The sequence below is a fragment of the Equus asinus genome, chromosome 5, assembly GCF_041296235.1.
Source record: "Equus asinus isolate D_3611 breed Donkey chromosome 5, EquAss-T2T_v2, whole genome shotgun sequence".
Taxonomy (NCBI): domain Eukaryota; kingdom Metazoa; phylum Chordata; class Mammalia; order Perissodactyla; family Equidae; genus Equus; species Equus asinus.
This window is the reverse complement of record NC_091794.1, coordinates 105,122,122-105,148,963: the sequence shown is the minus strand read 5'-3', so window position 1 is coordinate 105,148,963 and position 26,842 is coordinate 105,122,122. Positions and strand designations below refer to the sequence as shown.

Sequence of the window (26,842 nt, the reverse complement as noted above, 5' to 3'; positions counted from 1 at the left end):
CGGGTGGGATCGGCTGTCTCGGGCGGCGGAGGTTTCCGGACCGGCGGCGGCCGGAGCCGGGGGGCGGGGTTTCCGGACCGGCTGGGGGCGGGGCAGGGGGGCCGCGGGGCGGGGCCGGTTGCCCGGGCTGCCGACGCGCTGCGCTCATCCCGCACCCCCCTCGCGGCGGTGCTCGGGCCGGGGGACGACCTGGGACATCCTGGCACCCCCACACTCACGCGTCACTGCTGCTTTCCAGAAATGGACGTAGTAACAGTGCCTCGAGGGAGTTTTGGGGGGGGTCCACGGAGAAAAGGCCAGTGCGTGACTCCGGCCCGGGCCCGTGGGAAGCCCAGCCGGTGCGAGGTGGCTCTTTAGGGCTGGAGGGGACCTTTCCACCACGGAATGCCTGGCGAAGGCCTTCACCCTCTGCCCCACCCCTGGACAGTCAGAGTAAGGCTTGGCCCACGAATGACAGAAACTAAGGGCGGGCCGGGCGGAGGGATAATATGCGACCAGAGCCTCATCAGACTTCGGACACCCAGGTGACTCGCAGTGCAGCGACCTTTATTCGGCCTAGACCGTGCTTTTAGAAGTTGCCAATATTTAAAAATCGACAGGTTTCATGTTGTAAAAAAATGTTTAGAGTTCCTCCTGAAAAAGCAGAAGATCTAGCCACACGGAGTTTTTTTTCCATCACAGCATTTTGCACAACGTTCCTTATTTATGTTTTTCCTCTGCCTTGCTAAAACCCTCCTCCCTGGGCAGGAGCGCCCTCATTTTTTCTGGGATAGGAGCTTTGACAAGACTATGAACCGCGTCTTTGGCCAAGTCTCTATGGAATAGGAGAAGTCCCCCCCGTGTCTCTACATGTGGGAGGAAAATATCCCTTCCCTCTCCCACCTGTAAGCAGATAAGGCCCATCTGAGTGTCAGTGGCCGACCCACCCCTGTCCACCTGGGGGATCTTAGACATCTGGATAACCAGGACCGCTCCTCTCTCCCCACCGCCCCACCGGGAAGATTCAGGACAGGGTGGTGGCACTGTGAATTTCCCAAAACCCTTGTGCAATTCAGATGTAGAGGGAGTTCTCCAGGGCAGGTGACTACAACCACAGGAGGGCATTTTTGCTCTAACGAGAGAAGTGTGGGTAATGGTGCTAAATGTGGGTACTGTGCTAAATGCTCATACTCAGTCCGCCCCGGCTCCTGAGGTGGAGACAGTTATCACCTCCTTTTTATAGCTTCCTGGCTGGTGGCTACAGGCCAGGATGCAAGCCCAGGCAATCTTGCTCCAGCGCCATCTACTTTTTGGTTTCTGGGTATTTCACAGTGGGCTCTGGCCTGACGCCCAATCCGGAACTGGGGAGATGGGGGGACTCCTCATTGGGGTGTTTTCTCACATCTCGCTTCCAGGCCAAAGTGAGCAGTTCCGGGAGAGGAAGTTGATTTCTCAGCACTGGCCCCACCACTTAAAAGACTTGTGACCCGGTTTGGGGATGTCATAAAAATGTTATATTTTAGCAGTGAATTCACAGCTTTTCCATAACATCACTGCAAACCCTCGCAGAGCTTGCAGACAAGTGTGGTCTTGGCAAGATCTTAGAGTTCACCAGGCCCACTAACTTATAATTAAGCAATTATTTTTCTAATGGGGGAGGGGTCTCTTTAAAAGATTAGTCCCTAAAGACTTTATTGCACTTTTTAAAATGTGAATAACATGCGACCATTCTGTATTTTGAGGGCCTACTGTATCCTGGAAGGATGCTCATATGTTCCTGTCTAACCTCTCATTTCACAAAAAAGGTAACAGGATTAGGGGAGATGCTGGCCCGTGTCTGTGGGTTCCTGAGGGGTCTACCTCCTTGGTCAGGGCTCATAACCGCTGTTGCCCTCCACAGGCCAGTGTGTGCACCGCTCCCGCTCCCCAGCCATGGCCCTGGCCAGCATCAACGAGCTGCCCGAGAACATCCTGCTGGAGGTATTCACACACGTGCCGGCCCGCCAGCTGCTGCTCAGCTGCCGCCCCGTCTGCAGCCTCTGGCGAGACCTTGTTGATGTCTCGACCCTCTGGAAACGCAAGAGTCTGCTGAAGGGTTTCATCACTAAGGACTGGGACCAGCCCGTGGCCGACTGGAAGATCTTCTTCTTTCTGTGCAGTCTCCGCAGGAACCTCCTGCGCAACCCGTGTGCTGAAGGTGGGCTGGGAGCTGCCATGGGGGTGGGTCCCTCTTTCCTGAACCTCAGGGCCTTTGCACTTGCTGTTCCCACTACCTGGAATGTTCTCTCACACCCCTAACACCCACCACTCTTGGTTCTTCCTCCTTTGGATCTCAGTTCAGAGACCTGCCCTGATCCCCCATGTAAAAAACAGTGCTCCCCACCTTTATCATATCACCCCATTTAGTTCCTTCATAGCACTTTTCATAACCTATAATTATCTTGTCTCTTTACTTTTTTCTCTGCCATAAACTTCAAGTTCCAGGGGCCTAATGGATCTTGTTTGCCACCCCACACACAGTGTCCACACAGTAGGTGCTCAGGGAAGGTTTGTTGAATGAATGAGCACATTGCAGACCACCTTCCCGTTGAGTTCAGTCCATGCTGCCTCATGTTTATGGAGGGCTCCCTCTGGCCAGACACTAGTCTGATGGCTTTACACAAGTGATTGTCCTCCTCTTATGCCCATTTCACAGATAAAGAAAAGGAGGATTTTGAGAGGTGACTGCACTCACATAGTCTGAGTGCCCAGTTGGGTTATGCTGAGGGCTTTTTCCTTTGTTCAGCACCTACCACGCACCAGGCACTGTGCTGCTTGCTGGGCTCAGAGTGATGAAGGGGCATAGTTTGTGCACTCCGGGTCCCTTTCCTGTGTGTTTTCTCTTTATCCTCATGAGGATCCCGGAGTTGGCCAAATAAGTAGAACTGGCTCCATTTTATAGATGGGGAGTGTCAGGCCCCAGATGAGTGACTTGCCCTAAGATCCACGACTGCCTAGCTTCTGGGGCCTGCTCCTGACTGTTGAAGGCCCTCAGGCCCTCTCAGAGGCCCCACAGACAGCGCCCCAGACACTCAATCTCTCCGCCTGCCCCAGATTCCACTCAGAGGCTGCCCAGCCGGGCCGCCGCTCAGCTCACACCACCCCACAGAGGCAGCCTTCAGCCTTGCCTTGACCTGGGCCCCGGGCCCCGCAGCGGTCAGCCTGGCCTGGCTCAGATCTTCCCTTGGGCCTGCGCTCAGCACCAGCCCAGCGCCTGGATTTCTGTATTCCTCCTCCTCTGCTTCTCTACTGGGGGTCCCCCAGAAATAGACGGGCTCTTAGTAGAGGAACAAGGGAATCATTTGGAAAGGCTTCCCAGGTGATTGTTCTGGAAAACCTTGGTAGAGAAGCACTGTTGTTTTCCGAGGTCCCCTCAGCTCAGTCTCAAGAGGGAGACCAGGAAGGACAGCCTTGTGCCTCCGAACCTGCCGAGCCAACCTGCTAGGGTTCCTTCCATGACTACAGGGCTACTGCGCGCCACCAACCCAGAGGGTGCCCACCCTCCCGGTTATCCCTCCCGCCCCGGGCAGGGGGTCTGAGTCAGCACAGTAGGTTCCCACAGCCCACTCACAAACACGCCAGTCGGTCCTCAGGGCCCCTCAGATCGGTTACATACTTAACATCCGGACGCTGACGTCAGGGGGAGTGTCAGTCACCTAATAAGTGGTCTGAGGTGGGACGAACTCCCATTAGCCCCGAGGAACAGAAGCACCATCACAGGCCCTTCCTGATTTAAGGCTTGGAGAACTGAAACTCGGGTATTTCCCAGAGCCCCTCAGCAACATGAAAATGAGGAGAGGCTGGTTTAGAAATGCTGGTAATACTCTTTTTTTCTAGCTTCACGTTAGGAGTCAAGCCAGTCGGGGACAAAGTGGGAGGGAGAGGGTCCCAGATCAGAGCTGATATGGTGGGGACAGGTGGGAACATGTGGGAGGGGAGCTTTGTGGGGTGCTCCAAGGCATGGTTGGGGCGCACGCCTTGAGATCTGAGCACCAGCAAGCTTGGCCTTACCCCCTCCCTCCCGGCCCAGGTGGGGAGGACCAGACTGTCCCTTCACACAGGGGCTCTCACCTCGGCTTCTGTTTTTCCTAGAGGGTATGGCATCGTGGCAAATCATCTCCAACGGGGGAGACCACTGGAGGGTAGAGAGCCTCCCTGGAGCGCATGGGACAGACTTTCCAGACTCCAGAGTCAAGAAGTATTTTGTCACGTCCTATGAGTAAGACCACTCGACCCGGGCAGGCCATGTTGAAGGAAGAGAGTCAGGAGATCTTTTGCCAAATTCCAGGCCTAAGTGAGGGCCTCTCTGTGAAGCTCGAGGGAGGTGTTTCAAAACCGGTTCCGAGTCCCCTGCTTCCTGGAGCAGGAGTAAACTCAGCGGCAGTGGGGGGTAGAGATAACTGAAGGAGGCGGGGAACCCAGTGGGTGGTTAGGGTAAGTCAGAGGTGTCTACAGGCTGTCCCTAATCTAGATATGTGAGTTCTCAGAGGTCCCCTCCTCAGGGCCCTGGGAGCCTGGCCCTCTGGGCTGGGATCAGATGCCACGTAGGCACAAGCGGGTCACGTTCCCTGCATGTTTCTCACGGGCCTGCACCAGAAGTAAGACCCAGAGGCAGCACCAGCCAGTGGCTGTCCTGCTACGGTCAGGGGACCTTGCTGGGTCCCCTGAATCACCTCCCTGGTGGTTCACGCCTGGGAATACAAGCCTTTCCTTCTGCTCCCCAGCCTGTGCCTCAAGTCCCAGCTGGTGGACCTCAAAGCCGAGGGCTACTGGGAGGAGCTGCTGGACACGTTCCGGCCCGACATCGTGGTTAAGGACTGGTGAGGGGGCCCATGGCCCGAGTCCCATACTTTGCATCCTTCCCTCTTCTCTTCCTGAGAACAGGTTCCGTAGGGGCCATCCACTCTGTGCCCAGCAGTGTCCTGGGGCTGGGGCTGTCCTGAGAGCCAGGCCAACCCTGCCCCAGCCCCCCTGCTGACAGACCCAGCACTTGCTCATCCACAGCGCCTCCTGCCCCGCCTGCCACCCCCGTGTCCACAGGAGACCTTAGCCCAGTTTGCAGATGGGGAGACTGCACGAACAGGCACCACAGCAACAGAGCCACCAGGACGCAGCCTCCCTGGACCTCACAGACACTCGCACACCTCCCCGCCCTTTTCACGATTCCTCCCACAACTCTTTCCCAAACTCCTGTCTGCGTACAGAGCTGTGGCCTGGCCTGCGGCAGAAGCAGGACAGCAGTTCTAGCCAGGCCCCAGGGCCACCACACTGGGGGAGTGGGGGGAACTTGAGAAGTCTGCAGAGATACAGCAGGGGGGCAAGAGGGCTGAGCAGAGGGTGAGCTCCGTGTCAGCCCCCTCACACAGGCCACCCCTTGAATTCTCCATTGAATCCACAGCCCTGTGGTTTCGTAATATACAGCATAATGCAGTGGTATTCTAATGTACAGGTGACACAGGTCTGACAGCTCCAGCCTTTATCTATGTACAGAGTCTTTTGCTTTTAAGGTGACATCTTCACTAGGACACCCAGAAAGGTTGTCCCTTTTCTCAGTGGGGTAACTGAGGAACAGCATGAATAGACTGCTTATCCCTGGGGCACCATGGGGCACTGAAGCCAGTTGGGCCTCCTGGGCAGAGCAGGGAAATGAAACTCTGACCTCCAATTTGTAGGCCTGCTGCCTGCCCGCCTCCAGGGCCCCCTCAACGTGCTGAGCCCTCCCCTCCTCCAGGTTCGCCGCCAGAGCAGACTGTGGCTGCACCTACCGCATCGGAGTGCACCTGACTTCGGCCGACTACATCACCTTGGCCTCCTTTGAGCCCCCGCCTGTGACCATTGAGCAGTGGAACGATGCCAGGTGGACAGAGGTGAGGCTTCACCTGCTTGCCCCTCACCACCCACTTCTCCCTGGGCCAGGATGGCAGGAAGCACAGGGCAGCCCCTGCTCTCCTGCCCAGAGCTGCTGCCAGCCTGGGTGGCTCTCTCCTATGGCACCTGGCTCCTCCCTTCCCCTCTCCACTTGAGTGCTCACCCCCTCTCCTCCCCTTCCCATTCCCAGTGGTCACTTCCTCTCCCCTCCCCTCAGGTCTCCCACACCTTCTCAGACTACCCTCCAGGCGTCCGCCACATCCTTTTCCAGCACGGGGGCCAGGACACCCAGTTCTGGGCAGGCTGGTACGGGCCCCGTGTCACCAACAGCAGCATCATCATCAGCCATAAGATGACTCGGACCCCGGCCCCCTCCACAGCTCAGCTGGAGGCCACGCAGGGGTAGGAGGAGGCTGCCCACTCGCCTGCCCCACTGGATCTCCACAAGCCCTTCTGACAGTCTGTCATCTGACAGCCATTCATCCACCCTTAGGCCAGGCCAGCCGAGTGCAGAAGCTCCCCTCCAGGCAAGAGCTGAGCATGTTGTGGGCAGTGAGGCCCCTGCCCCGGGAGCTCCTGCCCTAGTTCCAACCTTAGGCAAACCCACCAGTGTGTGGTAACTTACTGTCGTGTAGCTCTGACATTTTGTCACAAGAAATGTTTTCAGTAAAACCAGCCTGGGGCTGCGCTGGGCGGGGGGGGTCTGGGGGTCTTTGGCACTTCGGTAGAGAAGCAGCCCTCCCTCTCCAATTACTGACAACCTAGCTCAGCCCTTGGGGCCCTTTTATTGAAACAACTCACAGCACAGTACTTGGGACAGACAGAGTTGGCCGGCCAAACGCCAGGAGGCTGAGGCATTGTGGTCCCACACCTTCCCTGCCCTCCTGGGGAGAATCCCTCAGTGAAGGCAACCAGACCTGAGCAGCCCCGGGCTGGAGCGGGGTGGTCCACACACAGGCAGTAAGAGCACTTGCAGTCAGGGTGGCCCTGCAGCGCTGCCCTGGGCCGGGGCCCCTAACATCTGACAGTCGTGGCATCCATGGGCGGCAGGCACACCCTCAGCTGCTTTTATGAGCCCGCTCTTCCACGTAGAGCTGCATCTGATGGACAGGAACAAACAGCCATGGTCAGACAGCTCGGGCATCTACTCTGGAGGGCCCTCGAGCCCCTGGCAGGCAGATCGCCACCGAGGGTCGGGCTGTGTGGCCACAGCCAGGGGCTAAGGGAAAGGGGGAATCAGCAAGGGGCTTACAGTAGGCATTCCTGGTCCTCTGCCGCAAGCCTTGATACACAAGACCTTGGGCAAGGCCTCAAACCCTAAATAAAGCTTAACCTGGACCACATGCAGCTCACCTTTAAAATGTCTGACGTCATGGTTTTTAGGGGTATCAGCCGGGGATCATGCATGTGGACATCCTGCTCATCTGCCAAGATCCAGGGGAAGTCCTAGGGAGGGGACCAAGGTAAGGGGCCGGAAGGGGGCTGGACCCTGGCCTGTCCTCACTTTGCTCCCCCTCCTTCTCCGGAGCTGGGATCCTCAGACTTCAGGGAGCATCAGAATCACCAGAGAAGTGAAGATTCCCAGGCTCCTCCACCAGAGAGGCAGAGTCTGTAGGTCTGAGCTGAGCTGGGAATCCAAGTGATTTAACAAGCCCCAAGCACCGATTCTGAAACTGGTGGGCAAGGACCCCCTCCCTTGAGAACCCCCACTGAGCTGGCGGCCCCAACAAGTGACTCCACCCTCCTCTCACGCTGAGTGCCCAGGCAGAGCAGTGACCAGCATGTGGCCACACAGTTAACACACAAGAGCCTACTGGGGGCCAGGCACTGCCCAGCAGTGTAGTGAGTGCACGGGCCATGGGCCACCCCTGCTCACTGAGAACTGTGGCATGTGGTTTTCAGAGCCTCCCAGCTGTCTCCCTGCCCACCTGCCCAGACAGGTCTCATCTCACCTTGATGACCTGGATCTTCTCCATGTTGCGAGTGGCAGCTTCCCTTGTGTGCACTAAGACTGTGAAGGTACAGCCTGAAAAGGAAAGAGTGCGGTCAAGGCTGGGCCGCCCCATGTCTGCCACTGGGCACAGCCTCTTCCCACCTCCCTAGCTGGCTCAGCAGCCCCACAGAGCAGAGTGTACACCAAGACACAGTCAACAGGGAGACTGAGGCCAGGTGGAGTCCATCAGGGAAGCTTCCTGGAGGAAGTGGACTTTCGGAGGGGTTCTAAAAGGCAGGAAGGAAGAGAGGAGGCCTGGTGAAGCCAAATAGGAACCTGACTCAGCCAAGGTAGCCATGGAAACACCCAGGGAAGAGGGGGTGGGGGCGAGCACACCTGGGGGGTTGTGGTCCAGGACAGCATCACACACACTGATCTTCAGGATGAAGGCTCGGAGCAGCTGCTCCACATGCGACAGCAGAGAGTCTGAGCTGGGGGAAGAGAGGAGGGGGCCCTCATCCCACTGGTCCCCCCACCTTGCCACCAGCAGGTAAGCAATCCTAGAAGCACTCCTGGGGGTCCAGAGCCCCTCCAGGGCTGCTGAGAGTGTTGGCGTCGAAGGGCCTGGCTACCTATCTCATTACACAGTTAAAATCACTTGAAGAGTTTAAACAACGCCAAGCTCCATCCCAGATGGCCAGGATGCGGAGTGGGGGCCATAGGGAGCCCCCCTAGGTCGTTCTAATGTGCAGCCCGGTCTGAGGACCAGGACAGACCCCAAGCCTCTTCATTCCCCAGGACTCCAAGCCAGGAAGGGACATGGCTTGCCTGAGGCCACACAGCAAGTGGGGACAGATTCTAGTGCTGACTTCACCATGGGAAGCCAGCAGCTGACCAGCCAACACACCTGCCCAAAGTCAACTTCTAGTTGACTAAGGACTGGATGTTTGACTGGGAAGTTGGGGACTGGGGGTCTGTCTCCTGGCTCTGCCACCATCTGGGTCACTCTAGGTAGCTCATGTCATGTCTCTGGATCTTGTCTCTCCATCTGTAAAATGAGGTTGGGACTAGCCATTCACCAGTGCTGAGATTTTCCAGGTGTGAAACAGGAGGGTCTCTGTGTAACCTGTGTGATGTCCGCAGAGACCACGGGGCAGTCAGCTGCGACTCAGCTGCTACAGGGCCGTGTGAGGTCGGCATGTCTTGCCACTTCTCCTCTCAGAACTTTACCAAGGTCCTCGGGGGCTGCCTTAAAGGGGTGGGGCTGGGAGGTATTGCCAGGGACCTCGCACCAGCGGGCAGGTGGACGCAAGAGAGGCAGCCAGCTCACCTGATGGACAGCAGTGGAGGCTGGGTGATTTCAAAGACGAATTTCTCCACTGGGCGGTGCTCTTTGTCCAAAATTACCACCACGACTTTCTCCACATCATTCTGCAAGGACCGAAAGCCCCTACTCCAGAACCAGGAGCCCCACCCTGCTGCCACCCCGTCCCTGCCCAAGGAAGCATGGGAAAGGGTGCACTCACAGCCCTGCTCGGCTTCGAGGCCCAGCTCCCTGAGAGCCCAGGAAGCAGGTTTGAGAAATTCAAGCAGGCACCCCAGACGTGAGTAGGACAGGCTGAGAGGAGAGGAGGCATGGGCCCTGTGAGGGTCCCGGGAAGTCTCAGGGAGGAGGAAACCCTGAGGGGCTGAGCCCAGAGAGAACTTGGGGGTGGTGGCAGAGAGAAACAGATGTGAGAAGAACCCAGAACCCTCCCCACAGGCCCCACTGAGACAGCCAACTCCACTAACCAGGGCTCTGGGGCACAGCACACCCTGAAGGTGTGGCCCACGTGCCCTGGGGCCTGTCCCTAGGGTAGGTTGGGGGGTGGCTGTCCAGAGAACAGCCTTCTGAATTTTAGGGTCATGGGGACCTCGAATGGTCTCAACATCACCCCATCCCGGGGTTGGGTCCGTGAGCATGGAAGAGCAGACTAGGGGTGAGGTGGGCTGGCGGCCTGGTGCTCTCACCTTCTCCAGGAGTGGCTTGACACAGTGCAGTGTGTCCTGGATATACTGGTTCAGCTCCGGGTGGCAGGACATCTGCACACAACCCCATGATGGCAGGTGAGGCTCACAGCACCGATGGGGAAACCCCCTGACACCCCCTCCAGGAGCCCAGGGCCCTGTCTGCCTTTGGAAAGAGGCGCAGCAGTCCCTTAGGGCTCCCTACCCAAGAGACTGGCTTCCTGTCATGGGGCTAAGAACTGTGAATTGTCTACAAAGGAAGAGAAGTCAGAACACGAAGAATTCAATCTCAGTATTTAGTATAGCTTTAGGGGTTCCTAATGTGGAGTCCCTGGGCTCCTCCAGAGAGAAGCCCCTGAATTGTATACAGAGTTGTGTGCATTTGGGCATATGGGCATTTTTCCAGAGAAGGCATCCAGAAACTTCATCAATTTTCAGAAGGTAAGAGTCTGGAACTAAGGAGCTGGGTGGCCTCAGACAAATTACTTAATTTCTTTGAACTTCAGTCAGTCACCTGTGAAGATCTCATATAGACAAAGTGAGGATTAAGTGAGATAAGTACCTAGTACACGGTGGGTGCCCAGTTAAGTGCTGATTCTTTTTTCCTTCTCTCTGTATATCCTTTCAGCTTCCACCACCTTCCAGTATTCGGTCATTTATTCTACCGTTTACTGAGTGCCTTCTAAGGGGCAGGCACTTCTAGCCTATGTTTACTGCTTTGTCTGCCTTTTAATCTAAAACAACCCATCAGGATTAGGGTAAATAAGGGGAGGGAAGGTACCTGAGGTTTACAGGAATCCTCTCCCCAAACCAACCGTTCACCAGCTTCAGGTGCTCCTTTAAAATACAACCACGCCCCGTGGGCCACTCTAATCCGAGGGCCTGGTCCCTAACTTGTGGCAAGGGGAACTCCCAGTTCAGAGGGGATGGGAGGAAACACCACCGCCACTGCCACAGGGGCAGGAGACTGTCAGGCTGTCAGCAGCTGCGGGAACTGGTAGGCCGGGCCAGGCCGCTGCAGAATGAGGGGGCCGGGCCTGAAGGTGGAAGAGAGTTTTAAAAATCCACCCTCTACCCACTCTGTGATTCGGAGGTGACCCAGTGACCCCAGCGCGGCTGTGGGGGCTCACCTGGACAGGCACGTTGTACTTCTTACGCTTCTGGAAGATGCCCACCGGGTAGACCTCGCGCACGTAGAGGATTAGGTGCACGGCCACCTCCAGGAACTCGCAGAGCACATCGGCCACCACTGCGAGGGAGCAGAACCCGGGGCGCTCGGGGAAGCCCGCCGGCCCCGCCCTCCCTCGCCCCCCCACCCCGCGGCCGCAGGTCCAGCCTCCCTACCTTGCCCAAAGTTGAGATCCTGTCGCGTGAGCGTGGTCATCCTTCCCGCCACCTAGGAGGTGGGGCAGGAGTGGGGCTAGTTCCAAGGCCCAGGCAGCCGCGCGGCCCGCCCGCATCCACCGCGCCTCGCCTCCACCGCCCCTCCCCTCCGTCTGGCGCGAATCGGGGCAGGACCCCCAGTTCACGCAGAATCAAGGCAGCTGGGAAAGATCCCCTCGACGTTGGCATCTTAGCTTGGGGGCATCAGCTACGCCTCGATCAGCCTCTGTCCACTGGCCGCCTCGCCCCGCTGTCTGGGGGGTAGGGGAGGCCAGAGCTGTGCCCACGAAAAGGGCATGGCCGAGGACGCAGAGGGAACCGCGGGACGCGCACGGCCGGGAGCGAAAAGCGGGACATGCGGAAAGTGAAACTAGGCTGGAATAAGACTCCACCCCCTGGCCGGCTGGAACCCTCCCTGGAGGGATCCCGCCCCGCTCCCCTCCCCTCCCCTCCCCTCGTACCAGCTCCGGACTCGGTTCCCGGCTCGGGGCCCGGCCCCGGCGCGGGGCACCCCCGACCAGGCCGCTGGTGCCTCCTGCTCAACCCGCGGCCCGGCAGCCGCTCCGCGACGTCCCCGGCGCTCCGGCGGGTCCTAGCGCGCGGGCCAACCCCGCCCACGCGCCGCGCAGCCAATCGCAGAGACTGGAGGGGACGGGACCGGGGGGGCGGGGCCCGGCCTCGAGGCCAGTGAAGCCCTGGGGCGAGTGGGCTGAGCCTGCGCTGCGCCGCCTCCTTTCAATCTTGGGCGGGCGCGAAAAAAGACAACTTGGGTCGCCACATCGGATCGCTACGTCTTTCCCCCCGCCCCAGGGCATTTCTCTTGCTTTAAGAGGCGCTGGAAGAGGAGCAGGTATGTTGCCGATGAGGACCAGATGGAGGTCGTAGCTCGGGACTATGGACAGCGACATCTACTGTTTGCTCCGGAGTCACCATCCCCCGACCTTTAGCTGCCCAACGGAAAGGAAATACGCCGGCTCCGGGGCGGGGACAAGGGAGGACACCGGGGACGCCCCCACCCGGAACCTCAGTGCAGCCTGGCTTTATCTCCCAAGAAGATAAAACCTCCCGGGCCTATGCATCATAAAAATAGCTGACCTTTATAGAGGTCCAGCCGTGTGCCAGGTGCTGGGCTCAGTGTGTCCGTGGATTATTCTCTCTAAATCTTCCAACAGTTCCACGAGACGGTTACTCTGACTGTCCCCATCTTACAGATGAGCTAAACGAGGTTCAGAGGGGTAAAGTAGTCTGCCCGAGTCACACAGCTACTGGGGGAGGGGCAGGCGGAGGTGTCTTCTGCCACACACTTTACAGCTCTGGAGTCGTGTGTCCCCCCGCCCCCTCCGTGGACTCTGGAGGGGCTGAAAGGCCCCTGGGAGGCAACAGTAATGTTAAAATATTTACTAACATGGATGGAGCACTTATGTGTGGAGGACTCATTTCTTTAATTCCCTCATTAACCCTAGGAGCTTAGCACCCATTATACAGCCTACTTTATAGATCATAAAACAGGCTCAGAAGTGTTCCATAATTTGCCTAAATCACACAGTTGGAACACAAACCCAGTTCTGACTTCAAGGGCTTCCATTTATTTTCAGACCCTTTATTTTACAGGTGGGAAAACTAAGGTCAGAGAAGTGGCCGCAGAGTTATGGGCAACAAGACAGGACTGGAAGCCTGGGGCCCTTGTCCCTGACCCCAGGGACAGAAGAGCTTTTTAGGGGTCGTGCCCATCTGTGGATACAGAGATGTAGCCAGGAATGTTTACTGTTTGCAGCTCAGTATGGAGACCTGCACCCTGCTCTTTACCCCCGATGCCTCCAAACCTGCAAATGCATACTTCTGATGGCGTGGGGGCAGGGGAGAGAATAAGGAGCCTGGCCCATTAAGCCAGGAATGCCAGCAGAGCATTTCTCAAAAGCAGTCTTTGTAAATCTGCATCAGGATCCCTGGGGAGCCCATTAAACACCTGGAGCCTAGGCCTCCCTGACCCACCGGATCAGTCTGGGTGCACAGGAGAATACTGGCCCTTTAACAAGCTCCCCAGGGGCCCTGATGCCCAAAAGAGTGTGGAAATTGCCAGAGTGATTTCCTAGGGCTGTTCCCAAGGAAAGTCTGCATTCTTTCATATAATTGCAATGCTTAACCCAAAGGGATGGATGATTTATTTCAGGAATTGATGCACCCGGCAGCACGTTTTGGGCACAGCAACCCTTCTCAAGACTTGGGGACTGTGCCCGTGTCGTGCTGTGAAGGAGAGGAGTATGTCCACACAGAGTCAGCCGAGCAGCTCACTGGCTGGTAGACAGGGTCCCCGGGCTCCTTGAGATTTTATCATCACGGATGCTTTGGACACTGGGGAAAGTGAGGGTCCTTCTCTGCCCCTCTCTGGAGGCTGCTCATGCAACTTTTCCCTGGGGACAGGAAGTGGCAGTCTGAGGGGGGCGATTTCTTGTAAAGGGTCCCTTAGGATTGGGGCCTGGGGTGGAGAAGCTCAGAGCCCAGCTAGTCCTGTGGGGTGGCCTCCAGAGCAGTGTGAACGACCTGGGGGCTCACACCAAGCCCTCCTTTCATCGGCCCCCAGCAGAAGCACCCTGCCCTGAGAAGACAGTACAAGCCACCCATAGGTCTCCTGACAACAGCGCTACAGAACTTCAGAGAAACCTTGGCAGAAATACAACCCAATACTCACATTTGAGAAACTGAGGTCCCAACAGCCTTTGTTTGACACTGGGGCACCCGTCTTGTCAACTAGAAACCCATGGATAAAAATGCCTGAGTTTGGGGCTTTGGATTCAGGGTCAGCCATAAGCAGAGGAAGGCGAGCCGGGAGACAGATGAGGATTCAAACTGATCTGACCCCCAGCCCCCAAAAGGCATCCATCTCCTCATTTGTGAAAGGAAGAGACTGGACAGGTGTTCCCTAAACATCTGATGGCCTTGGGTTCCATGGGGGCCAAGAAGCTGGGCATGGGGCAGAGGCAGGGGGCCGCATCAGCCCAGGGCCACGGGGGAGCTCTGTGAAGACTCATCTATCACTTTCATCCATCAGGCTCTGCGGCATCTGGTTTTTCCTACCTTAATCGCATCAGCGTGATGGATAGTCATGGGACCCAGATTGCATTATGGGGTTAATTTATTACATTTTTGAATACCCAATTGCTGGGAGACTGTTTTTCAAAATTATTTGCATATTTTTCACCATAATGACAATATGTAGGAAGGCATCTGGGAGGGAAGGATGGATGTTTAGGAGGAGAGAGAGCTTATTTGCCAACTGGAGCAGGTCTCTGAGGGTCTGCAATGGGTCTGCAACAGGACCCGAAAGAAAATCACTCCCGAGAGACATTTAAATTGAAACCAAGAGAAAGCAAGATGCGAGAAAGTCTTGCAAAGACTGAAGTCTGCATGGGCAAAGAAGGCTTCCTGGGGTTCACTGAACAAACACGCAATGAGTGAACTGAGGAAAACAACAGGCAGTGAAGGTCCAGACCCCTAAGATGCTCCAAAGAAAGTCCATCCTGTACCCACCAGGCTGACCACAGGACATATTGTCCCATCCCTGCCTAAGGGTCCCAGGACACCAAACACAGGGGGATGGAGGGAGCCTCAGAGTCAGCCTCAAATAGCCTGGTGACAGTCCCACTGACACGCCAATGCTCGGGGCCCCGCCAGTTGGGATGCCCATGAGTAAAGACCCAGCCTCATTCATTCTTTCAGCCCAGCACCTCACTCAGGTGCTTAGCCAAATCCAGGTTCTCAATGAGTGTGTGTTAAATGAGTGAATGAAAGAATGGAGGAATGAAATGATGGCAGACAGGGCGTCACTACCACTTGCCTGACTTGAATCCTAACTTAGTCTGGATGGGGAGCAAAGACGTCTGATTTCAGCGTGGGCTACAGATGGTGGTATGCAGAGAAGAGCTGCTTTCAAAAACAAAGCAGAGATGTGGAATGCTCGCTATGGTGCCCCCCACACCCACCAGGCTGCTCATGTGCCCAACCTGGCATTTCTCTCCCGGCCACTGCCCCTTAACCAGTTGTAAGGTCCTTCCCTCTCTGAATCTGTTTTCTCATCTGTAAAATGGGACAGTAGTAGTACCAGTTCCACTGGATTGAGGGAGGAGTAAATGAGATAGTGTTTGTAAAAATATAGAGTGCACAATGCCTGGCACATAAATGCTCAATTAACGGCTGCTATGACGATATTAATATCTATACACCATATCTAAGCCACTGGAGCAAACACTCGGGACCAGCCATCACACTTTTCAAAACCCCATCCTAAACATCCTTAGCTGTGCCCCCTCCCTATTTCCACTTCCCAAGGCAGCAGGCAGTCCCCAAGGTACCCCAAGGGAGGACATGCATCCTCACAGCCCGAGATGCCTAAAGACAAGGAACTGTGGCCTTCTGGTGTGAGGCCTGACCTGCACAGCTGCCCCAGATCCTGGGGTCCACTTCTGACCTCGGACCCAAGCCAGGTCCCTGACCTTCGGCCAGAAACACTAGGCAGCTTCCAACACTTCAGCCAGGGCAGAGCCCACACATGCCATTCCCTCCTGGGGTTGTGCTGACTCCCCAGTGTTGTTGACCCCTTGTTAGTCCGGGGGACCTTACAAATCTTCTCAAACTTTGAACCTCTCCCCAGAAAAATGCACAGAGATACTACATGTCTTCCACAATTTCAGGGGCTCCCAGGTCCTCTGAAGTCAGCCTGCACCACAGGGTAAGAGCCCTTGATCCAGCTCAACTGCCACTTTTCAAAAAATAACTGCTTTATTGAGATATAATTCACAAGCCACCAAGTTCACCCTTTTAAAGTGTGCGGTTCAGCGGTTTTTAGTGTAGTCATAAAGTTGTGCATCAGTCACTACTATCTAATTCCAGAACATTTTCATCACTCCAAAAAGAGTCCCATACCCATTAGCCGTGGTCCCCAGTCTCCCCCAACCCCCACGCCCCGAAACCACTAGTCTACTTTCTGTCCCTATGGATTTACCCATTTTGAACATTTCATATAAATGCAATTATACGATATGTGGCCTTTTATGTCTTAGCATAATGTTTTCAGGATTCATCCAGATCGTGGCAAGTATTGGTACTTCATTCCTTTTTATGGCTAAATAATATTCCCTTGGGTGAATATTCCACATTGTGTTTATCCATTCATCAGTCGATGGACATTTGGCTTGTTTCCACTTTGGCCATTCAACTGTAGGGAAACTGAGGCCCAAAGTCACCATAACCAGGATAGGCTAGGAGTCCAGGCCTCTCCTAACAGCCAGCTTTCCCCACTGCATCACTCTGGGAGAGCAGAGTCCATGCCCTGCCAAAGACGGCCCCGCCGGTGAACAGCCACGGCAACAGCAGCAGCATTTGAACCAGAATCTCCAATCGTTTGCTTCTGGTTCAGCGAATGCCTGGCCAGAGCTTCATCCTTGAAAAGGAGAATCACGCCCACTGTCCCTCTCCCAGGCCCAAGCCACCATCACCTCTTCTCTGCCACTAGTCTCCCTGCTTTTGTCCTGGCCCCACTGCAGTGGATTCTCAACTTTAGGAATCAGATGAGTTTGTCAAAACCTAAGTCAGATCATGTTTCTGCTCTCCTCATAACCCAACTCATCCTGGAGCCCATCAGGCTGATGATATTATAACAATAGCAGTTAATTTTTCTAGGGCATTTCCTATGGGGCCAGGACCTCAGGAACATTATCTTCTTACACCGGTCATGGCACTTAATCCTTGAATCCTGAGAGTTAGGGATGATGATGAGCTCAGAGAGGTTAGGCGACTTGCCAAGAGGACAAGGAATGCCATTACAAGAAAAGCCCAGGCATCTAGCCTGACTACAGCGCATGGCTCCTAAACTTCTGAGCCATCACTTGCCACACTCTGGAGAAAGAAGAAATCCATCGAAATGGAAGACACCGGGCGAGCTCTGAGCGCTGGGCGAGACTGCCACTGCCCGCCGGCCCGCCCGGTCCCGCCCCACCGCTCTTTGGTCTTTGCAGCGCTCGTGGCCCCACTGACCCCACCGTGAGTTATGGGGGGCGAGGGACCCATAACACAGCATTCCCGGACTCCCAGGGTCGGCAGGCGCGGCGCCCCGCGCGGTGATGGATGAGCCGGCCCCGGGCTGGCTTTGTCCCGGCTGGGCCGGGCTGGGGAGCATCAGACCTACTTTGGATGGGGCGTGGCGAGAGGCGGATCGTGTTTTGCGCGCGCGCGCGCGCGTGTGTGCGCGTGTGTTTGGTAGGCAAACTGTCTTCCCTTCCTTCCCAGGTGTGTGGGGGGAGTGGGAGGGGGGGCACCAGTGCGGCCGTCAGCGCCCGCGATCCTCACCCGGTAACTGAAGACCCCTTATACCCCTGCATCGAAGAGTGACCTCTGCTAGAACCCCGCCCACGACTCCGCGCACTTTCGGAGGCTACAAAGACTCCGCGGTGCCCTGTCCCGCCTCCTTCGCACTGGGCGTTTCTTCCGTCCCATTTGACAGCCTAGGCGGAATAATCCTTTTGGGGACTGGCCGGCCCCTGTACGGCCAGACGCGGCCTCAGCTGAGCGCTCAGCTACGATCTATTGTTGGGGTCTGCCAGGGATCCCCTACCCGCGGCCCTTTGTCGCCCGCTTCCAGCGGGGCCGCTCCAAATGCGCCACCGCTGCCCGCACCCCGCCTGTCCCACGCACCCCAGGCCGCGCCGAGGCGGCTCTTACGCACCAGGAGGAGTGGGCCCGCCTCGCCCGGTGCCCGCACGGCCTCCCAGCTGCGCCCGCCTTTGTCTGCCTCCTTTGTCTGCCCCGCGCCCTCGCGGCGGCGGCAGCTAGGCCTCTGGGGAGCGGGCCCGGAACGCCGAGCGCAGCTGGCGAGGGCGCGCCGGTCGGGAGCGCGCGGGGCCCGGGCTGGCCCCGGGCTGCCCCTCGGCGGGGGGCAGCCGAGCCCCCTCCCCACCGCCCCTCCCCCGTCCCCTCCCAGCGCTCCCGCCCCCCTCAATCCCGCCCGCCCCCTCCCCCTTCCCTCCAGCCCTGCTCAGCCTGGGCACATCCTCCTGCCGCCCGCGCACCTCTCCGCGCGCGTCTCAGCTTCGCGGCTCGGCCCTTGGCTGCGCTCGGCTCCCTCAGGCGCTCGGCCCCTGCCCCGCCCCGCGGGCCGGACAGGTAAGGCATGGCCTTGGCCCGCCCCTGGCCCCGCCCTCTCGCCTCACCTGGCTGTGCGTCCGGACAAAGGTGGGTTACCTGGAGCGCTCAGGAGCGGAGTGCGCGGGGGACTGAAGCTGAGGAGAGGATGCTGCTTTCTTTCCTGCCTTTCCTGCCCTCGGACCCGTCGGTCCGTCCGTCTGCCGCCTGAGCTCCTCGCCGCCTCCTCCCTCCGCTCCTGCCTCTGCTCCCGGCCTCCTCGTCCGCCCACCTTCCGCCGGACGCTCACTTTTCCACGCTCTGACACTTTGCCTCGCGCGCGCCCTCGCCGATCCCTCCCCGTCGCTGCTCTCCCCCACCCTCCTCCTCGGCACTGGCCTTCTCCTTCTGGGACCTGGTCTCTCTTTGTCTCTCTGTCTCTGAGTCTCTGGGTGGTCTCTCAGGCCAGAGACTCCAGTCCACCACCGTTCGAAGAAGCTTCGAAGACACCCTGAACCCCGGGCAGAACTGGCAGGAGTGCCCTCCTGCCCCTTCTGAGGCTGCCCACGGGGCCGGGGTGTGTTCCGGGGGAAGGGGGGCTCTGGGTGCGCCACCCGTCAGCACTGCAGGCCCACACCCTCCCATCCGGTCCCGGGCCAGTACCGCGCCCTAGCAACCTCGACGGCGCTGGGCTCCCTCCTCTGGCCCCGGCTCAGCATCACTCCCTCGCCACCGCCGGCTTTTCTGCCTCTGCGCACCGGGGTTTCAGCCGCCTGCGGAGCCGAGGTTTGAGATGGGAGGGCTCTTGGGTTTCCCCGGCAAGTCTTCTTGACGTCCTCCACTGGGTGCGCCCTCAGCCTTCACCTCCATCTAGTCTCTCCTGCCCAGCGCACTCCTCCACGCTGTCGACCTCCCGGCCTGGTGGCACGCAAGGAGGTCCTGGTACTGGTTCAGTACCATCCCTCTGGGGTCCGGCAGACAGAGGCTCTGGGAGTGGTCTTGGACAAAGGAACACACTTCCTTGAGCCTCAGTGTCCCCTTCATAAAACAGGGATAATAGCATGTGCCTATAGGAAACAGCAAGAAAAGCACACTGGACGCCAGCCTGGTACACACCCAGCGGCCATGGGGGAGCCTAGAGTCCCTGAGGGGTGGGAGTGGGATGGCACCTCTACAGAAAGGAGGAAATGGGTCAAAAATCCAAGGCTTAAAGACACTGCAGAGGAACCTGACTAAGGCCCCCTCCCGCATCACGGTCACCTCCCCCGGCCCATAAGGCGTTCCCTCTTACAGGCACTCTCTCTCTTTCCCTCTTCCTCTCTGTTGCCAACAGCTGGTCATTCATCAGGAGGCTTCCATATGACTCATTCCCAATTCAGAACCTCTGTCTTGCACCAATTTCTTGTTTCATGGCGCTAGCTCACAAGCCATTTCCTTTCCTTTGTGGGGGATTGTCTTGCCAGGCCCTGGACCTGCTGAGTAATTGCCCAAACCCTCTGACCATCATCTATGTCGTCACAACAGGTGACACACCAGCCCAGGAGTCCGCAGTGATGTGGCCTAAGTGGCATAATGAGGGCAGCTTGGGAAGAGGAAACCTTCTCCCAGCTGGCACCTTCTGGGCCCCCCTGGCCGAGTTTTTGTTTTCAGCCACAGTCAGGGCTGGCAACTAGATCCTTTCTCCTTAGAGAGACAAGAAAGGGGCTGGGGACTCTCCTCCTCCCCGATCCAGCCTCCTGCTGCTGATCTTGCCTGGCAGACAGGCCCCACTTTGGCAACCCAGGACCTTCCTGCCATCTCAGCCCCTCTGCCTCCTCCAACCACAGCCTTCCTCAGGACCGCCAGCTCAGCAGCCCCTGAGACCCCCTAGGGGCCTTGCTCAGAGCCTCCTTACCCCTCACCCACATGGAAATGATGGCACTTTCTCTCCCTTCCTCTTCACCATTCAATCCACCCCCCCTCCCCAGCCCTGAACCCCTCAATGGCTCCCTGTTGCCTCTTAATTAACTGTTCTGCCTGCCTCCCACCACACCCCATCTGCATCCTGGGTTTCAGCCACGATGGAAGGCTGATCTTCTCCATGCCTTGACTTCCTTCCCTCCAACTGGAGTGTCTCCCCTGCCCTGTGTTAGTTGAAGCCTGCCCACCTTGCAGGCTGGGGTCAGACATCCCTGCCCGTCCCTGCCCGTGGGAAACCCTCCAGCTCCCCCTTGCCTCCCTGTCTCTCTTGGTCTGCACTTCCCCGGGAGGGGCTGGGTCTTGTTCCACTTGTGGTCCCAGTGCCTGACAGACAGCAGGTGCTCTAAGCACACTTGCTCTATTGAAAGGGGACAGGAATGAACTGAAAATTGCAAGCCACAGGTTATCCCTGGCTTCCACTGGGTCCTGCTGGCCAGACCAGGGGCAGAGCTGGCCCTGGAGAAAAGGACCATGGCTGGGGAAGTTGCAGAGGGGGCAAGACGCCTAGAAAATCCCTGTGGTACTAGGGGCTTTGCATCCCTCTGGAAGATGAGGATGCTTTCTGTGCCTCATTATAGCAGAAGAAACTGAAGCTAGACAGGGAGGCTGCTGCCCAAGACCCATGGAGTGGGTTTGAATCCCAGCTGATGGCCAAAGCAGCTGTGTGACCTGGAGGGAGTTTCTTCGCTTGTCTCAGCCAGGAATGTGGCAGAGCAGGCATTTGCATCCTGGCCTCCCTGACTCAGCCTGGGAAAGCAGGAGCTCCCTCCAGAGAGGGGTCCTGGGCATGTTCCCAGGGGCGCATCATAGGAGCATCGCTTCTCTGGCCCTTTCAGATGAGACCTGCCTCTCTTGCGGCTCCAGGCCCTCAGCTTGTCCTGCCCCTGCCTTTCCTCTCAAGCGGGCCACTGTGGCCGGTGGAGCACAGGCCTGCCCCAGGAAGGACATGTGGGGCGGCTGAGCCCTTGCCACTAAAGGCCCTGCCGCCAGGTCCCAGCTTTGGCAGCCATCCACACTGCGATGCCATGGCCTGGCATTGACCATCTGGTACACATCCCTGGATGGGTGTGGGGGCACAAGAGATGGGGTCCCTGCCAGAATCCAAAGCAGCTGGGAAGGACTAATCATAGAACCTACGAGTTTTTAGGGGCCCTGTCTGTGCCAGGCTCTGGGGGAAGGCCCCCAGCGTGTGTCATCCCTGAGAGTCACAGCCTCTGCGCTGGTGTCAGTCGCTGAGTGTAGCATGAGGAGTGGTCAAAGACCCTGCCTTTAGAGTCAGATGGCTGTGGGTTCAAATCCTGGCTCTACCACTTACCCTGCTGTGTAACCTTGGGGCAGGTACGTCAAATCTTTGTCCTGATGTTGAGCCGTTATTGTTATTATTATCTACAAAATATTGTCCACTTCAAAGAGCTAAAGTAGATAATGCATATAAAAGTCTAGGCCTAGATTAGTAAATGCCCAATAAATGATGCCTGGACATATTCAACTTTCAGATATGGGACTGAAGCCCAGAGAGGTTGATTGACTTGCTCAGGACCACACAGCTATTAAGTGCCAGAGCCAGGATTCATAGCCAGGCTTGTTTGACTCCAGGTGTCTTTCCGCTCCACACTGGCCTCTGCCAGAGCCGACAGCAGGCGTTTTGTCACTTGATGATTAAGTGATGGGTCTGACCAAACAGCAAATGGTGTTAAATTGTCTGGGCACCAACATAATGAAGTCTGGGGAGTAGGGGGCCAGGAGGATCCATTAGGTGAGGAGGAGGGGTGGCAAGTGCCTGTAACAATGCAGGAGGTAGGACTCTGGCTCAGGAGGTGGGTGTGGGATACGAGAGCTGAGCACAAAGCTGGAAGCTGCCAGGTGGGTGGGGCCTCTGAGAACCTCCCCTCCCCCCCGCCAGCAACACCCCTATACGGGATTTTTGAGGTGTGAGGACTTGGGGGGTGGGAATTCCCGATGCTGCTGTTGGAAACAATAAAAGCAGATGGGGCCGCCCCTGTGGGGAAGCCAAACCTCATTTGCCAAGACAATGGCCCCCTCCAGGCTGGCCTGGGCCTGTCCTGCCCCGCCCCACGGAAGCCATCGATCACCCTACCGAGGATGGAGGCCGCGGCCACCTGTGCCTGCCCTCTGTGCACGCAGGCACAGATGCACAAGTGCTTCCAGGAGTCCCCCCCACTCCCCAAATAATGACAGCTACTGTTTATTGCGCCCTTACTGGTCCCACTCACTTTATATCCCTTTTCCTCCCCTCATCCTCATGACTACTAGCACTTTACAGGTGAGGGAAATTGAGGCTCAGAGAGGTTAAATGACTTGCCCAAGGTCACCCAGTTCTTCCCACTCTGCTCAGTGGGGCTCTCCCTAGGCTCAGCATCATGGGTTTGGGCTGACATCTGTGTGTTTGAGTGGGTAAGAGTTATGTCTGTGCCTCAACCTTTCGTTAGACCCGTGGCCTCTCCGCCAGGTCAGAGTGGAGACACCCGGAGGGCAGGGACTGTGTCTTTGCCTGCAGGTTAGAAGCTCCTTCCGGCATGTTTTCCCCCTGTCTGGAACTTCCGAGGCAGAGCTGTGTCCCTCCCATCAGACTGAGAACTCCCTAAGGCAGCACCTGGGTCTCGCCCTTTGGACTGAAGGTTTCCTTGGGGCAGGGGCTGCTTTTCTGGCTTAGGCTGAGAGCTCCCTGAGGGTGGGAGCTGTCCCTCTCATCCGTCTAGGACAATCCAAGGCAAGACCTGGGTCGCCCCTATCACACTGGGAGCTCCCTAGGCTGTTGTCCCCAGTAGGACTGGCAATTTCCAGGGGACCCCGGGGACCAGGTCTCCCCCTTCAACTGGAGCAGGTTCCCTTGCATGGCATCCAGGTCCTGCACCAGAGGGGCTCAGCAAGTGGTCCCACTCTCCCCCGCAGTCTCTCTGTGGAGGGGTAGATGGGGCCTCGGGGAGAGCTGCGAGGCCCCTTCTTGTTGGACAGGTGGCACTTTGGGGGTGCAGAGCCCAGGGAGGCAGGGAGCTGGGTAGGGACAAGCTCAGGACAGTAAAGACCTCAATACACCCATGAGCACCCCCAGGGCAGCTGTTGCGAGTCTCACCCATCCCACTGGGAAGCTCCTCTTCAAGGCCTTTATCCCTCCTACACTGCCTGGGTTCTACGCATACCTGGAAGCCGCCGCCCCAGCCACACACAGACCACCCAGAAGTGCTGACTTCCTAAATAGTCAAATCTCCTGACCGACTAATAATCCCATTTCATGGACAGGGAAATGATGATTCTGGAAGATGTGTGGTGGTGGGAGGGATTGGGAGCAGAGTGACCCCACTGTGCTAAGAACAGAAGGGGGGCCTGGGGTCAGCCCCCTCCATTCTCCAGTTCCAGCCGTTCCAGGAGGTGTCCAGTGGGGTGAGGAGGAGGCGCCAGAGGGAAGAGTCAGGCAGAGCAATTCCACGTTCGAGCATTCCTAGAACCTTCGTGGAAGTGTGGGAACATGAAATCAGAGATGACGCCTGTGTCGAACAAAGTCTGTCCCAAGCCTCCTGAGCCGGGTTCCGGGGCTCCCGAGCTGGGTGGGCGGAGGGCTGAGAGGGGCTGAGAGCTCCCTGTGTGCTAAGAGTTAATCTCTTGTCTGCTGTGTGTTGCAGAGATGTCCACTGAAGAGTTTTAAGCTGGGGAGCTAGTGAGCGGATTTGCCCTGACCACAAAGCCGATAATGTTTTGGAGGAAAGCAGGGGCAAGGGAGAAGGGCAGTGTGGGAGGCTGTTTCTGCCCCCTGACACGTGGCAGGGAGCATGGCAAGGGTCTAGTGAGGAGGAGGCACTGGCACGGAGGCCGGCCCTGCCTGAGCCTGCCGCTCTGAAGGTCACAAGTCAGCCCTAAGTGCCCAGGGTCCCGGAGGGGAAGCGGTGAGATGCCCAGCTGTGGCCCGGCAGGCCGGGAAACCCCAGATCCATTTCCCCATGAGCTCAAGGACTCATCACCGGGGCCCGTGCACACAGGCTCCCAGACTGCCCGGCAGTAAGGCAGGGCGTGCGGGGCGAGTTCGGCCTGTTCTTTCCCCCCTGGGTTCTCCCAAAGGAGCGAGATCTCCCTGGACATGTTTCTTGGCCTCTCAGGGCTCAGAGGGTCCTTCCCGTCCAGGTTTAGCAGAGGGCAGCTGCCTTCGAGTTTCTTATGAGCTGAAGAAGTTTAAAGTGTTTCCATGGGGAAGGTCATTCCAAGACCCTGTGGCCAGGAGAGTGGCAGGAATTAATACCCCTCTCTGTCTAGCCCCCTCCCCCCAGCACCTTATATCCATTTATGAAGAGCCCTTAAAGAATAGAAGTGCCCCAGGCCACCCAAGGAGACCCCTGTGCTGGTCTCAGGGTGCCCATTACAGCAGCTCGGCGGCGGGTTAGGGTGAGCCGCAGGGTCAGCCACACTTGGAGAGATGGACAGAGCAAGGCAGGCGAGGAGGGCTGGCCCAGGAATGGGGTTGTTATTATGACGTATTGTTGTGTTTTGTTTTATCCTTTAATATTCGCAAATATTTCCTCTGAATTCATGCTGCCTCAATACATGTCCCCAGCCCCTAGGGGCTCCGTCCAGATCCTGCAGGATGTTATCTGTCACCCCTCCTCATAGGGGGCTGGCAGTTGGACAGACAGTTGGAAGACTCTTGTCACTGTGGATCATAAATTCCCAGGCTCCCTTGGCAGACAGGGGTCCTGAGACCATCCACACCAATGGCCCGTGGTCCTCCTCCCCTATGTTCTCCCCACAAACATTTTCTGAGCAGCACAAATCTTTCCCCAGGAAATCTAACCCACAACCCCAATACATACAACCAACAAAAGCAGTGTTTCGTGAGCGTAACACCTCCCACCGCCAGCAGCCATCATCTCTTCCCTGAACCAAATTTTCTCCATCTTATCCAGACACAACCACAAGCCACTGCTACATAGAGATGTTATGCCCCAATTTACAATATCGCCCTAGTTTAAAGTAAATCAATGGGAAAAAAGCAGCTGTCCTCAATGATATAAAAGAGTGCAACAGATGTCGATTGCACCTGTCGATGTGAGACTGAGCCTCGAACTGGCTTTGGTCATCCGTGTCCAGAAAATCCTGGAGCAGGTAAAGAAGCTGTTCCAAACAGCAGCAGTTCTTCTTTTAAACTGCTGGCTTTGCATCCTCGGAACACCCTTCAGTGACCCAGGAGAAGCCCAAGTTGTGATGGAGCTGTGCTCATGTTAAAATTGGGTAGAAAATGCATTTGAGAGTGTCTTATTTTTACTACAATTTTCAGAATAGTTTTTAAAATATTTTTTAAATGTGTGGTTAGACTCAAATGCGTAGAGAACCTGTCCAACATCATCTCTACCAGATAGGATGGCTCAGATGTGTCCCTTTCACACACGAGGAGGAGACCCAGGGTCAGGGAGGGGCTTGATGGACCTGAGTCCTCCCAGTGGGTGGTTGTCTGGCTCACCGCCTGGACTGGGCACCACGATCTCTCAGCTCCATGAGAGCATCACTGATGTCCCTGGCCCAGGATTCCCATCAGACCCCCCTCAGCCAACCCTATTCCTCTATCTCCTCACCCCGCTACCCCCGCCTGCTCCCGCCCAACCCACCAAGCAGCGGGTGTGCTGATCAGCAAGGCAGGAATTCAGGCTCTGCAGCTGTCTTGGGAGCCCGGTGGCAGCCACGCTCCACAGTTGTCTGCCAGGCGGGTGGGGCAGGAGCCCCCCTAGTCTCCTGGCCCCCAAATGCAAGGCTGTTGTGGGGGAGGGGTCTCCAGAGTCAAAGCAGACTTCAGGCTCCAGTAATTGCTTTTATTTGCATAAGACGCTGCTTCCCCACAGCCTTCTGGATGGAGGCTGCTTGGCAGCCAGTCTCTCCCCACAGTGTGGGGTCAGGATAGGGACATGAGAAAGCCCTCTTCCCCTCCTTGGTCAGCTTTCTCTTCTCAGCTGCCAGTGCCTGATCCTTGCCCTGGGCCCTGACTGCACTCAGAAATGACAGTAGATTATGTGGGGGCACGGGGTGACCCACGAGGACGCTCAGTGCATGGGCGATGGAGTGTGAGGATGGTCCCTTGGGCTCTGGGTGCAGAGAACCCAGGCCTGGAGGTGGGGCTGTGCCGCTTACCCGTTGTGTCATCTTGGACTTGTGGCTTACCCCTTCACAGCCTGTTTCCTCATTTTAAAAATGTGGTAAACGACCTGATGCACAGGGCCGTTGAGAGGATGCAAAACAAGAAGTGGAGGCAAGAAGCTTCACAGCCACTCGGGGTGGCAGCTCCTGTTGTCGCAACTGCTCTCGATTTGTTTTGCTGTTAATGAGTCGCTATCGGATCTCCGTTGTAGATGGCCATCTCTGGGTTGCGGATGGTCCTGATGTCCCTCAACAACTCGTCCAGGGCAACTCTGGACTACTGAATGTCCCCAGTCTGGGGGAAGGATCAGACACAGGCCCGGAAGAGCAGGCTTTGTGAGCAAGCCACAGGCAGAACCATCCAGAGCCGACGGAGGATGGGGGGGGCACCTGCCGCCCCCTTTCGCCTGGATGCTCAGCGCTCTG

General features: G+C 57.1%; 3 protein-coding genes across 13 annotated transcripts in view; 2 read left to right on the top strand and 1 right to left on the bottom strand.

The window, feature by feature from the left end:
• The window catches only part of LOC106836671 (F-box only protein 6-like), a 7,641-nt gene extending 412 nt beyond the window's left edge, over positions 1-7,229 (top strand). For 2 of the 7 annotated variants that reach the window (XM_014849796.3, XM_044769678.2), the window contains exons 2-6: positions 1,880-2,176; positions 4,111-4,237; positions 4,743-4,838; positions 5,750-5,885; positions 6,104-7,229. In XM_014849796.3, coding sequence (XP_014705282.1) covers positions 1,912-2,176; positions 4,111-4,237; positions 4,743-4,838; positions 5,750-5,885; positions 6,104-6,292 — 813 coding nt within the window. In that variant the 5' untranslated portion in view covers positions 1,880-1,911 and the 3' untranslated portion in view covers positions 6,293-7,229. Of the gene's footprint in view, positions 1-113; positions 525-1,721; positions 1,785-1,879; positions 2,177-4,110; positions 4,238-4,742; positions 4,839-5,749; positions 5,886-6,103 lie in introns of those variants that run through there. The other 5 variants (XM_014849795.3, XM_044769677.2, XM_014849794.3 and 2 more) reach the window with 5 other exon arrangements.
• Positions 6,653-19,073, bottom strand: MAD2L2 (mitotic arrest deficient 2 like 2). Of its 5 annotated transcripts, none has more exons than XM_070511084.1 (9): positions 18,443-19,073; positions 11,171-11,222; positions 10,957-11,075; positions 9,830-9,901; positions 9,150-9,250; positions 8,216-8,310; positions 7,839-7,912; positions 7,240-7,332; positions 6,653-6,986 (listed from the first exon to the last, which is right to left on the bottom strand). In XM_070511084.1, exons 2-9 carry the CDS (start codon positions 11,208-11,210, stop codon positions 6,945-6,947), a joined length of 636 nt encoding a protein of 211 aa, XP_070367185.1. In that variant the 5' UTR covers positions 11,211-11,222; positions 18,443-19,073; the 3' UTR covers positions 6,653-6,944. The 5 variants fall into 5 exon arrangements, with proteins under 5 accessions (XP_070367185.1, XP_070367186.1, XP_070367187.1 ...); XM_070511085.1 differs by having other exon boundaries at positions 18,412-18,574; XM_070511086.1 differs by lacking the exon at positions 18,443-19,073 and adding an exon at positions 17,928-18,101.
• The window catches only part of DRAXIN (dorsal inhibitory axon guidance protein), a 24,903-nt gene continuing 16,293 nt past the window's right edge, over positions 18,233-26,842 (top strand). The window contains exon 1 of the mRNA XM_044769676.2: positions 18,233-18,364. The gene's annotated coding sequence lies outside the window, so the exon portion shown is untranslated. The remainder of the gene's footprint in view (positions 18,365-26,842) is intronic.

Coding starts and splice junctions, on each gene's coding strand:
- MAD2L2 (XM_044769681.2), bottom strand. CDS start 11,398: ATGCCAACGTCGAGGGGATCTTTCCCAGCTGCCTTGATTCTGCGTGAA. Junction 7,913..8,215: donor CCTGGACCACAACCCCCCAG/GTGTGCTCGCCC, acceptor TTTCCTTTTCAG/GCTGTACCTTCACAGTCTTA. Junction 6,987..7,239: donor TGACGTCAGACATTTTAAAG/GTGAGCTGCATG, acceptor CCTGTCCATCAG/ATGCAGCTCTACGTGGAAGA.